This window comes from Cetorhinus maximus, unplaced genomic scaffold, assembly GCF_964194155.1.
Source record: "Cetorhinus maximus unplaced genomic scaffold, sCetMax3.hap1.1 HAP1_SCAFFOLD_1305, whole genome shotgun sequence".
Lineage (NCBI taxonomy): Eukaryota > Metazoa > Chordata > Chondrichthyes > Lamniformes > Cetorhinidae > Cetorhinus > Cetorhinus maximus.
Window position 1 is genome coordinate 80,001 of NW_027597246.1, and position 11,589 is coordinate 91,589.

Genomic DNA, 11,589 nt, shown 5'->3' on the forward strand with positions numbered 1-11,589 from the left:
GCACGGGGTCAGGGTTATTACAGAGGGTGCAGTGTGAGTTACCTGTGTTGTTTCCGGTGTTGTTCACTGTGATATTCGTCTGTTTTGTAATTTCTGCAAAAATAAAAATAACAGGAAATAGTCCCACGTATTCATCAAGGTGACCACAGCTCAGGACAAGAGGAACAGGAGGAGGCCCATTCGGCCCCTCGAGCCTGTTACACAGGAACAGGAGGAGGCCCATTCGGCCCCTCAAGCCTGTTACACAGGAACAAGAGGAGGCCCATTTGGCCCCTCGAGCCTGTTACACAGGAACAGGAGGAGGCCCATTCGGCCCCTCGAGCCTGTTACACAGGAACAGGAGGAGGCCCATTCGGCCCCTCGAGCCTGTTACACAGGAACAGGAGGAGGTGAATTCTAACCCCTCCTTGATGCTATTTTTCCCTGAGCTGATCTCCTCACCAGCGCTCCCTCTTCTAACACCTGAACCCCAGACTCGACCTGTCCAATGTTCTCATGGCTGAACCCACATCTTCTCCCCTTCATCTAGACCTTGGATCTTCAGTTCGTATCACACTCTCACCCCCCTCTCCTTCCCTTCCTCCCTCTCTCTGTCCTGCTCTCCATCCCCCTCCCTCTGTTCCTCCCTCCCTCTCTCCTTGCCTCTCTCTCCCTCCCCCTTACTGCCTCCCTTCTTCTCTCTCCTCCTGTCTCTTTCCCTTCCTCTCTCTGTCCTCTCTCTCTCTGTGTGTCTCTCCCTCTCTCTCTCTGTCTCTCTCTCTCTCTCTGTTTCTCTCTCTCTTTGTCTCTCTCTGTCTCTCTCTCTGTCTCTCTGTCTCTCTCTCTCTCTCCCTCTCTCTCTGTCTCTCTCTCTCTCTGTCTCTCTCTCTCTGTCTCTCTCTCTCTCTCTCTGTCTCTTTCTCTCTCTGTCTCTCTCTCTCTCTCTCTCTCTGTCTCTCTCTCTCTCTGTCTCTCTCTCTCTTTGTCTCTCTCTGTCTCTCTCTCTCTCTCTCTGTCTCTCTCTCTCTCTCTGTCTCTCTCTCTCTGTCTCTCTCTCTCTGTCTCTCTCTCTTTCTCTCTCCCTTCACATCACCATCTTTCTTCACCCCCTACCTCGTTCTACCTCCTTCTCTCTCCATTTCTTTTTCTCTCTCTCCCTCTCTCTGTCTCTTGGCCATACCCCTCTCTCTTTTACTCTCTTCATCCCTCCATCTCTTCCCTTACCCCAGCCTCCAGCTCTCTTTCTCTGTCTCTCTGCCCCTACGTCTCTCTCTCTGTCTCTGTCTTTCTCTCTGTCCCTCTCCCACTGTCTCACTTTGTCCCCTTCTCTCTCGCTCTCTCTCTCTCTCCCTCTGTCTCCCCTTCTCGCACTCAGTCCTCGCTGTCTCACTCTCTCTCCTTCTCTCTCTCTCCCTCTGTCTCCATCTCTTTCTCCACCTCAGCCCCTTCCCTCTGCTGCCATCTCCCTTTCTCTTCCCCTCCGTCCTTCTGTCTGGCTCCAACATCCCTCCCCTCTCCCCAGTTATTCTTTCCCGCTCCCTCCCACCTCTGGTGCTGGAGGCATTGAGGTGGGGGGTGTGTGGAGTGAATGGGATGGGATGTTCTCCTCCAACTTACCTGTACAGAGAGTGGCAGCGAAGTCACTGGGCTGGTAGCCCTCCGCACATTGGTTGCACCTCTTGCCCCTCACGCCAGCCTTACACTGGCACTGCCCAGTGCCCCTGTTACAGCTCAGGCTCAACGCACCCACTGGGTGACACTGGCACACTGGACAAGAGAGGATAAACAGCACGGGGTTAGATACAGAGCAAAGCTTCCTCTACACTGTCCCCATCAAACACTCCCAGGACAGGTACAGCACGGGGTTAGATACAGAGTAAAGCTCCCTCTACACCGTCCCCATCAAACACTCCCAGGACAGGTACAGCACGGGGTTAGATACAGAGTAAAGCTCCCTCTACACTGTCCCCATCAAACACTCCCAGGACAGGTACAGCACGGGGTTAGATAGAGAGTAAACCTCCCACTACACTGTCCCCATCAAACACTCCCAGGACAGGTACAGCACGGGGTTAGATACAGAGTAAAGCTCCCTCTACACTGTCCCCATCAAACACTCCCAGGACAGGTACAGCACGGGGTTAGATAGAGAGTAAACCTCCCTCTACACTGTCCCCGTCAAACACTCCCAGGACAGGGACAGCACGGGGTCAGGGTTATTACAGAGGGTGCAGTGTGAGTTACCTGTGTTGTTTCCGGTGTTGTTCACTGTGATGTTTGACTGTTTTGTAATTTCTGCAAAAATTAAAATAACAGGAAATAGTCCCACGTATTCATCAAGGTGACCACAGCTCAGGACAAGAGGAACAGGAGGAGGCCCATTCAGCCCCTTCTCGAGCCTGTTACACAGGAACAGGAGGAGGCCCATTCAGCCCCTTCTCGAGCCTGTTACACAGGAACAGGAGGAGGCCCATTCAGCCCCTTCTCGAGCCTGTTACACAGGAACAGGAGGAGGCCCATTCAGCCCCTCGAGCCTGTTACACAGGAACAGGAGGAGGCCCATTCAGCCCCTCGAGCCTGTTACACAGGAACAGGAGGAGGCCCATTCGGCCCCTCGAGCCTGTTACACAGGAACAGGAGGAGGCCCATTCAGCCCCTCGAGCCTGTTACACAGGAACAGGAGGAGGCCCATTCAGCCCCTCGAGCCTGTTACACAGGAACAGGAGGAGGCCCATTCAGCCCCTTCTCGAGCCTGTTACACAGGAACAGGAGGAGGCCCATTCAGCCCCTTCTCGAGCCTGTTACACAGGAACAGGAGGAGGCCCATTCAGCCCCTTCTCGAGCCTGTTACACAGGAACAGGAGGAGGCCCATTCAGCTCCTCGAGCCTGTTACACAGGAACAGGAGGAGGTGAATTCTAACCCCTCCTTGATGCTATTTTTCCCTGAGCTGATCTCCTCACCAGCGCTCCCTCTTCTAACACCTGAACCCCAGACTCGACCTGTCCAATGTTCTCATGGCCGAACCCACATCTTCTCCCCTTCATCTAGACCTTGGATCATCAGTTCATCTCACACTCTCACCCTCTCTCCTTCCCTTCCTCCCTCTCTCTGTACTGCTCTCCATCCCCCTCCCTCTGTTCCTCCCTCCCTCTCTCCTTGCCTCTCTCCCCCTCTCCCTTACTGCCTCCCTTCTTCTCTCTCTTCCTGTCTCTTTCCCTTCCTCTCTCTGTCCTCTCTCTCTCTATCTGTGTGTCTCTCCCTTTCTCTCTGTGTGTCTCTCTCTCTCTCTCTCTGTCTCTTTCTCTCTGTGTGTGTCTCTCTCTCTCTCTCTCTCTGTCTCTCTCTCTCTCTGTGTCCTTCTCTCTCTCTGTCTCTCTCTCTCTCTCTGTCTCTCTCTCTGTCTGTCTCTCTCTCTCTGTCTCCCCCTCTCTGTCCCTCTCTCTCTCTCTGTCCCTCTCTCTCTCTCTGTCTCTCTCTCTCTCTCTCTCTGTCTCTCTCTCTCCGTGTCCCTCTCTCTCTGTCCCTCTCTCTCTCTCTGTCCCTCTCTCTCTCTCTGTCCCTCTCTCTCTCTCTCTCTCTCTCTCTGTCCCTCTCTCTATCTGTCTCTCTGTCTCTCTCCCTCTCTTTCTCTCTGTCCCTCTTTCTGTCTCTCTCTCTCTGTCTCTCTCTCTCTCTCTCTCTCTGCTTCTCTCTTTCTTTCTCTCTTGTCTGTCTTTCTCTCTCTCTTCACATCACCATCTTTCTTCACCCCCTACCTCGTTCTACCTCCTTCTCTCTCCATTTCTTTTTCCCTCTCTCCGTCTCTTGGCCATACCCCTCCCTCTTTTACCCTCTTGATCCCTCTCTTTCCCTACCCCGGCCTCCAGCTCTCTTTCTCTGTCTCTCTGCCCCTACGTCTCTCTCTCTCTCTCTGTCTTTCTCTCTCTCTCTCTCGCTCCCTCTCTCTCTCTCTCCCTCTGTCTCCCCTTCTCACACTCAGTCCTCGCTGTCTCACTCTCTCTCCTTCTCTCTCTCTCCCTCTGTCTCCATCTCTTTCTCCACCGCAGCCCCTTCCCTCTGCTGCCATCTCCCTTTCTCTTCCCCTCCGTCCTTCTGTCTGGCTCCAACATCCCTCCCCTCTCCCCAGTTATTCTTTCCCGCTCCCTCCCACCTCTGGTGCTGGAGGCATTGAGGTGAGGAGTGCCCGGAGTGAATGGGATGGGATGTTCTCCTCCAACTTACCTGTACAGAGAGTGGCAGCGAAGTCACTGGGCTGGTAGCCCTCCGCACATTGGTTGCACCTCTTGCCCCTAACGCCAGCCTTACACTGGCACTGCCCAGTGCCCCTGTTACAGCTCAGGCTCAACGCACCCACTGGGTGACACTGGCAGGCTGGACAAGAGAGGATAAACAGCACGGGGTTAGATACAGAGTAAATCTCCCTCTACACTGTCCCCATCAAACACTCCCAGGACAGGTACAGCACGGGGTTAGATACAGAGTAAATCTCCCTCTACACTGTCCCCATCAAACACTCCCAGGACAGGTTCAGCACGGGGTTAGATACAGAGTAAAGCTCCCTCTACACCGTCCCCATCAAACTCTCCCAGGACAGGTACAGCACGGGGTTAGATACAGAGTAAATCTCCCTCTACACTGTCCCCATCAAACACTCCCAGGACAGGAACAGCACGGGGTTAGATACAGAGTAAAGCTCCCTCTACACTGTGCCCATCAAATACTCCCAGGACAGGTACAGCACGGGGTTAGATACAGAGTAAAGCTCCCTCTACACTGTGCCCATCAAACACTCCCAGGACAGGTACAGCACGGGGTTAGATACAGAGTAAATCTCCCTCTACACTGTCCCCATCAAACACTCCCAGGACAGGAACAGCACGGGGTTAGATACAGAGTGAAGCTCCCTCTACACTGTCCCCATCAAACACTCCCAGGACAGGTACAGCACGGGGTTAGATACAGAGTAAAGCTCCCTCTACACTGTCCCCATCAAACACTCCCAGGACAGGTACAGCACGGGGTTAGATACAGAGTAAAGCTCCCTCTACACTGTCCCCATCAAACACTCCCAGGACAGGTACAGCACGGGGTTAGATACAGAGTAAATCTCCCTCTACACTGTCCCCATCAAACACTCCCAGGACAGGTTCAGCACGGGGTTAGATACAGAGTAAATCTCCCTCTACACTGTCCCCATCAAACACTCCCAGGACAGGTAGAGCACGGGGTTAGATACAGAGTAAATCTCCCTCTACACTGTCCCCATCAAACACTCCCAGGACAGGTACAGCACGGGGTTAGATACAGAGTAACGCTGCCCTCTCTCCCTAAGGACCCACATCAGGTTCCGTCACTTACCTATACATGCCTTCCTGTGGGTAATTGGTCTCTTCTCATTCCTGGTGTAACCCTCTCTGCAGTATTGGCAGTGCTGCCCCTCTGTATGGTGTTGACAGTTGACACAGATACCCCCACTCTTTTGCCCGGACATCTGATATAGCTCATGGTTAAAACGACAGCGTCTGGAGTGGAGATTACAGTCACAGGCTGTGCAGAGATCCAGAGAACACTGTTTATTCAGGAGGGTAAGGATCACTCACTGTGTAACTGTACAGAGTCACTGTTTATTCAGCAGGGTAAGGATCACTCACTGTGTAACTGTACAGAGTCACTGTTTATTCAGGGTAAGGATCACTCACTGTGTAACTGTACAGAGTCACTGTTTATTCAGGGTAAGGATCACTCACTGTGTAACTGTACAGAGTCACTGTTTATTCAGGGTAAGGATCACTCACTGTGTAACTGTACAGAGTCAGTGTTTATTCAGGGTAAGGATCACTCACTGTGTAACTGTACAGAGTCACTGTTTATTCAGCAGGGTAAGGATCACTCACTGTGTAACTGTACAGAGTCACTGTTTATTCAGGGTAAGGATCACTCACTGTGTAACTGTACAGAGTCACTGTTTATTCAGCAGGGTAAGGATCACTCACTGTGTAACTGTACAGAGTCACTGTTTATTCAGGGTAAGGATCACTCACTGTATAACTGTACAGAGTCACTGTTTATTCAGGGTAAGGGTGACTCACTGTGTAACTGTACAGAGTCACTGTTTATTCAGGGTAAGGATCACTCACTGTGTAACTGTACTGAGTCACTGTTTATTCAGCAGGGTAAGGATCACTCACTGTGTAACTGTACAGAGTCACTGTTTATTCAGCAGGGTAAGGATCACTCACTGTGTAACTGTACAGAGTCACTGTTTATTCAGGGTAAGGATCACTCACTGTGTAACTGTACAGAGTCACTGTTTATTCAGGGTAAGGATCACTCACTGTGTCACTGTACAGAGTCACTGTTTATTCAGGGTAAGGATCACTCACTGTGTAACTGTACAGAGTCACTGTTTATTCAGGGTAAGGGTCACTCACTGTGTAACTGTACAGAGTCACTGTTTATTCAGGGTAAGGATCACTCACTGTGTAACTGTACTGAGTCACTGTTTATTCAGCAGGGTAAGGATCACTCAATGTGTAACTGTACAGAGTCACTGTTTATTCAGGGTAAGGATCACTCACTGTGTAACTGTACAGAGTCACTGTTTATTCAGCAGGGTAAGGATCGTCACTGTGTAACTGTACAGAGTCACTGTTTATTCAGCAGGGTAAGGAGCACTCACTGTGTAACTGTACAGAGTCACTGTTTATTCAGGGTAAGGATCACTCACTGTGTAACTGTACAGAGTCACTGTTTATTCAGGGTAAGGATCACTCACTGTGTCACTGTACAGAGTCACTGTTTATTCAGGGTAAGGATCACTCACTGTGTAACTGTACAGAGTCACTGTTTATTCAGCAGGGTAAGGGTCACTCACTGTGTAACTGTACAGAGTCACTGTTTACTCAGCAGGGTAAGGATCACTCACTGTGTAACTGTACAGAGTCACTGTTTATTCAGGGTAAGGATCACTCACTGTGTAACTGTACAGAGTCACTGTTTATTCAGCAGGGTAAGGATCACTCACTGTGTAACTGTACAGAGTCACTGTTTATTCAGGGTAAGGATCACTCACTGTGTAACTGTACAGAGTCACTGTTTATTCAGGGTAAGGATCACTCACTGTGTAACTGTACAGAGTCACTGTTTATTCAGCAGGGTAAGGATCACTCACTGTGTAACTGTACAGAGTCACTGTTTATTCAGGGTAAGGGTCACTCACTGTTTAACTGTACAGAGTCACTGTTTATTCAGCAGGGTAAGGGTCACTCACTGTGTAACTGTACAGAGTCACTGTTTATTCAGGGTAAGGATCACTCACTGTGTAACTGTACAGAGTCACTGTTTATTCAGGGTAAGGATCACTCACTGTGTAACTGTACAGAGTCACTGTTTATTCAGCAGGGTAAGGGTCACTCACTGTGTAACTGTACAGAGTCACTGTTTATTCAGGGTAAGGATCACTCACTGTGTAACTGTACAGAGTCACTGTTTATTCAGGGTAAGGATCACTCACTGTGCAACTGTACAGAGTCAGTGTTTATTCAGGGTAAGGGTCACTCACTGTGTAACTGTACAGAGTCACTGTTTATTCAGGGTAAGGATCACTCACTGTGTAACTGTACAGAGTCACTGTTTATTCAGGGTAAGGATCACTCACTGTGTAACTGTACAGAGTCAGTGTTTATTCAGGGTAAGGATCACTCACTGTGTAACTGTACAGAGTCAGTGTTTATTCAGCAGGGTAAGGATCACTCACTGTGTAACTGTACAGAGTCACTGTTTATTCACGGTAAGGATCACTCACTGTGTAACTGTACAGAGTCACTGTTTATTCAGGGTAAGGATCACTCACTGTGTAACTGTACAGAGTCACTGTTTATTCAGGGTAAGGGTCACTCACTGTGTAACTGTACAGAGTCAGTGTTTATTCAGGGTGAGGATCACTCACTGTGTAACTGTACAGAGTCACTGTTTATTCAGGGTAAGGATCACTCACTGTGTAACTGTACAGAGTCACTATTTATTCAGCAGGGTAAGGGTCACTCACTGTGTAACTGTACAGAGTCACTGTTTATTCAGCAGGGTAAGGATCACTCACCGTGTAACTGTACAGAGTCACTGTTTATTCAGGGTAAGGATCACTCACTGTGTAACTGTACAGAGTCAGTGTTTATTCAGGGTAAGGATCACTCACTGTGTAACTGTACAGAGTCACTGTTTATTCAGGGTAAGGATCACTCACTGTGTAACTGTACAGAGTCACTGTTTATTCAGGGTAAGGATCACTCACTGTGTAACTGTACAGAGTCAGTGTTTATTCAGGGTAAGGATCACTCACTGTGTAACTGTACAGAGTCACTGTTTATTCAGTGTAAGGGTCACTCACTGTGTAACTGTACAGAATCACTGTTTATTCAGCAGGGTAAGGGTCACTCACTGTGTAACTGTACAGAGTCACTGTTTATTCAGGGTGAGGATCACTCACTGTGTAACTGTACAGAGTCACTGTTTATTCAGGGTAAGGGTCACTCACTGTGTAACTGTACAGAGTCACTGTTTATTCAGGGTAAGGATCACTCACTGTGTAACTGTACAGAATCACTGTTTATTCAGCAGGGTAAGGATCACTCACTGTGTAACTGTACAGAGTCACTGTTTATTCAGCAGGGTAAGGATCACTCACTGTGTAACTGTACAGAGTCACTGTTTATTCAGGGTAAGGATCACTCACTGTGTAACTGTACAGAGTCACTGTTTATTCAGGTTAAGGGTGACTCACTGTGTAACTGTACAGAGTCACTGTTTATTCAGGGTAAGGATCACTCAATGTGTAACTGTACAGAGTCAGTGTTTATTCAGGGTAAGGGTCACTCACTGTGTAACTGTACAGAGTCACTGTTTATTCAGGGTAAGGATCACTCACTGTGTAACTGTACAGAGTCACTGTTTATTCAGGGTAAGGGTGACTCACTGTGTAACTGTACAGAGTCACTGTTTATTCAGCAGGGTAAGGATCACTCACTGTGTAACTGTACTGAGTCACTGTTTATTCAGCAGGGTAAGGATCACTCACTGTGTAACTGTACAGAGTCACTGTTTATTCAGCAGGGTAAGGATCACTCACTGTGTAACTGTACAGAGTCACTGTTTATTCAGCAGGGTAAGGATCACTCACTGTGTAACTGTACAGAGTCACTGTTTATTCAGGGTAAGGATCACTCACTGTGTAACTGTACAGAATCACTGTTTATTCAGCAGGGTAAGGATCACTCACTGTGTAACTGTACAGAGTCACTGTTTATTCAGCAGGGTAAGGATCACTCACTGTGTAACTGTACAGAGTCACTGTTTATTCAGGGTAAGGATCACTCACTGTGTAACTGTACAGAGTCACTGTTTATTCAGGTTAAGGGTGACTCACTGTGTAACTGTACAGAGTCACTGTTTATTCAGGGTAAGGATCACTCAATGTGTAACTGTACAGAGTCAGTGTTTATTCAGGGTAAGGGTCACTCACTGTGTAACTGTACAGAGTCACTGTTTATTCAGGGTAAGGATCACTCACTGTGTAACTGTACAGAGTCACTGTTTATTCAGGGTAAGGGTGACTCACTGTGTAACTGTACAGAGTCACTGTTTATTCAGGGTAAGGATCACTCACTGTGTAACTGTACAGAGTCACTGTTTATTCACGGTAAGGATCACTCACTGTGTAACTGTACAGAGTCACTGTTTATTCAGGGTAAGGATCACTCACTGTGTAACTGTACAGAGTCACTGTTTATTCAGGGTAAGGATCACTCACTGTGTAACTGTACAGAGTCACTGTTTATTCAGCAGGGTAAGGATCACTCACTGTGTAACTGTACAGAGTCACTGTTTATTCACGGTAAGGATCACTCACTGTGTAACTGTACAGAGTCACTGTTTATTCAGGGTAAGGATCACTCACTGTGTAACTGTACAGAGTCACTGTTTATTCAGGGTAAGGATCACTCACTGTGTAACTGTACAGAGTCACTGTTTATTCAGGGTAAGGATCACTCACTGTGTAACTGTACAGAGTCACTGTTTATTCAGGGTAAGGGTGACTCACTGTGTAACTGTACAGAGTCACTGTTTATTCAGCAGGGTAAGGATCACTCACTGTGTAACTGTACAGAGTCACTGTTTATTCACGGTAAGGATCACTCACTGTGTAACTGTACAGAGTCACTGTTTATTCAGGGTAAGGATCACTCACTGTGTAACTGTACAGAGTCACTGTTTATTCAGGGTAAGGATCACTCACTGTGTAACTGTACAGAGTCACTGTTTATTCAGCAGGGTAAGGATCACTCACTGTGTAACTGTACAGAGTCACTGTTTATTCAGGGTAAGGGTCACTCACTGTGTAACTGTACAGAGTCACTGTTTATTCAGGGTAAGGATCACTCACTGTGTAACTGTACAGAGTCACTGTTTATTCAGGGTAAGGATCACTCACTGTGTAACTGTACAGAGTCACTGTTTATTCAGCAGGGTAAGGATCGTCTCTGTGTATCGGGGACTCACCAGTGCACTCGTGGGCGTCTGTCGCTGTGGCCGGTGCCCAGGGCCTGTCTCGGTAGAAGGGCCGGCACTCCTGGCAGTCCCGCCCCTGCGTGTGGTGCCGGCAGTCGCACTGAGGGGGTCCGGGGCGTTGGCGAGGTTGGGGCGAGGGGCAGCGCCAGGCGTGTCCGTGGCACCGGCATCGAACCCCGGCCCTCAGCCCCGAGAGGGCGTAGCCCGTCGGCGCCCGCAGGTGGGTCACCGTCACCCTGTCCCGCCCCCGGGGGCAGAGGTTCAGGCCTCTCCCACCCCGGGGGTCCCGGCAACCCCACCCTCGACTCCGGCAACCCCCAGGCCGCAGGGGCAGCCTCCTCCAGCTCCGGCCCCCGTCGGCCGAGCCGTAGAGGGCGATGGTCCCCCGGGGAGGGGGAGTGGGACGGAGAGGTGCGCCGCCACCCCAGCAGAATAGCAGGGACACCCAGCTCAGCTCGTAGGCCCGCCCCAGGGGGAGGGTGGACCCCGCCCGCCAGCAGGAGCCCCATGCCGCCTCCAGCGCCACCCGGGAGGCTGGCGGACGGCAGGTCCGAGCGACCCCTCCCCCTCCCCCTCCCCCTCCCCCTCTCCCTCCTCCCCCCCGGGTGTAGCAGGGGTCCCCCCGGCCCCTCCCCGGACAGCCCAGCAGCAGCAGCAGGGACCAGCACAGGGGCAGCAGGGCCCGGGATCCACCGGTGGCCATTCCAGATCCTGCGGAGAGAAGGTGGGGGTTAGTTTGGCTGAGGCTGGAGCTGCCCCCCCAACAAAAGAGAAAGAGACAGAGTAGAGAGAGAGACAGAGAGAGAGATACAGAGAGAGAGAGAGAGAGAGAGACAGAGAGAGAGAGAGAGAGAGACAAGAGAGAGAGAGACAGAGAGAGAGAGAGAGAGAGACAGAGAGAGAGACAGAGACAGAGAGAGAGAGAAGAGACAGAGAGAGAGACAGAGACAGAGAGAGAGAGAGAGAGACAGAGAGAGAGAGAGACAGAGACAGAGAGAGAGACAGAGACAGAGAGAGAGAGAGAGAGACAGAGAGAGAGACAGAG

The 11,589-nt window shown here is 50.1% G+C and overlaps 1 protein-coding gene across 1 annotated transcript in view; it reads right to left on the minus strand.

Moving 5' to 3' along the window:
• Positions 1–10,780, minus strand: part of LOC144676033 (netrin-1-like) — a gene marked incomplete at its 5' end in the record, with an annotated part of 14,938 nt that extends 4,158 nt beyond the window's left edge. The window contains 6 exons of the mRNA XM_078536557.1: positions 43–93; positions 1,597–1,746; positions 2,224–2,274; positions 4,203–4,352; positions 5,340–5,528; positions 10,536–10,780. Of these exons, the coding sequence (XP_078392683.1) occupies positions 43–93; positions 1,597–1,746; positions 2,224–2,274; positions 4,203–4,352; positions 5,340–5,528; positions 10,536–10,780 (836 nt within the window). The remainder of the gene's footprint in view (positions 1–42; positions 94–1,596; positions 1,747–2,223; positions 2,275–4,202; positions 4,353–5,339; positions 5,529–10,535) is intronic.
• Positions 10,781–11,589: the final 809 nt, after the last annotated feature.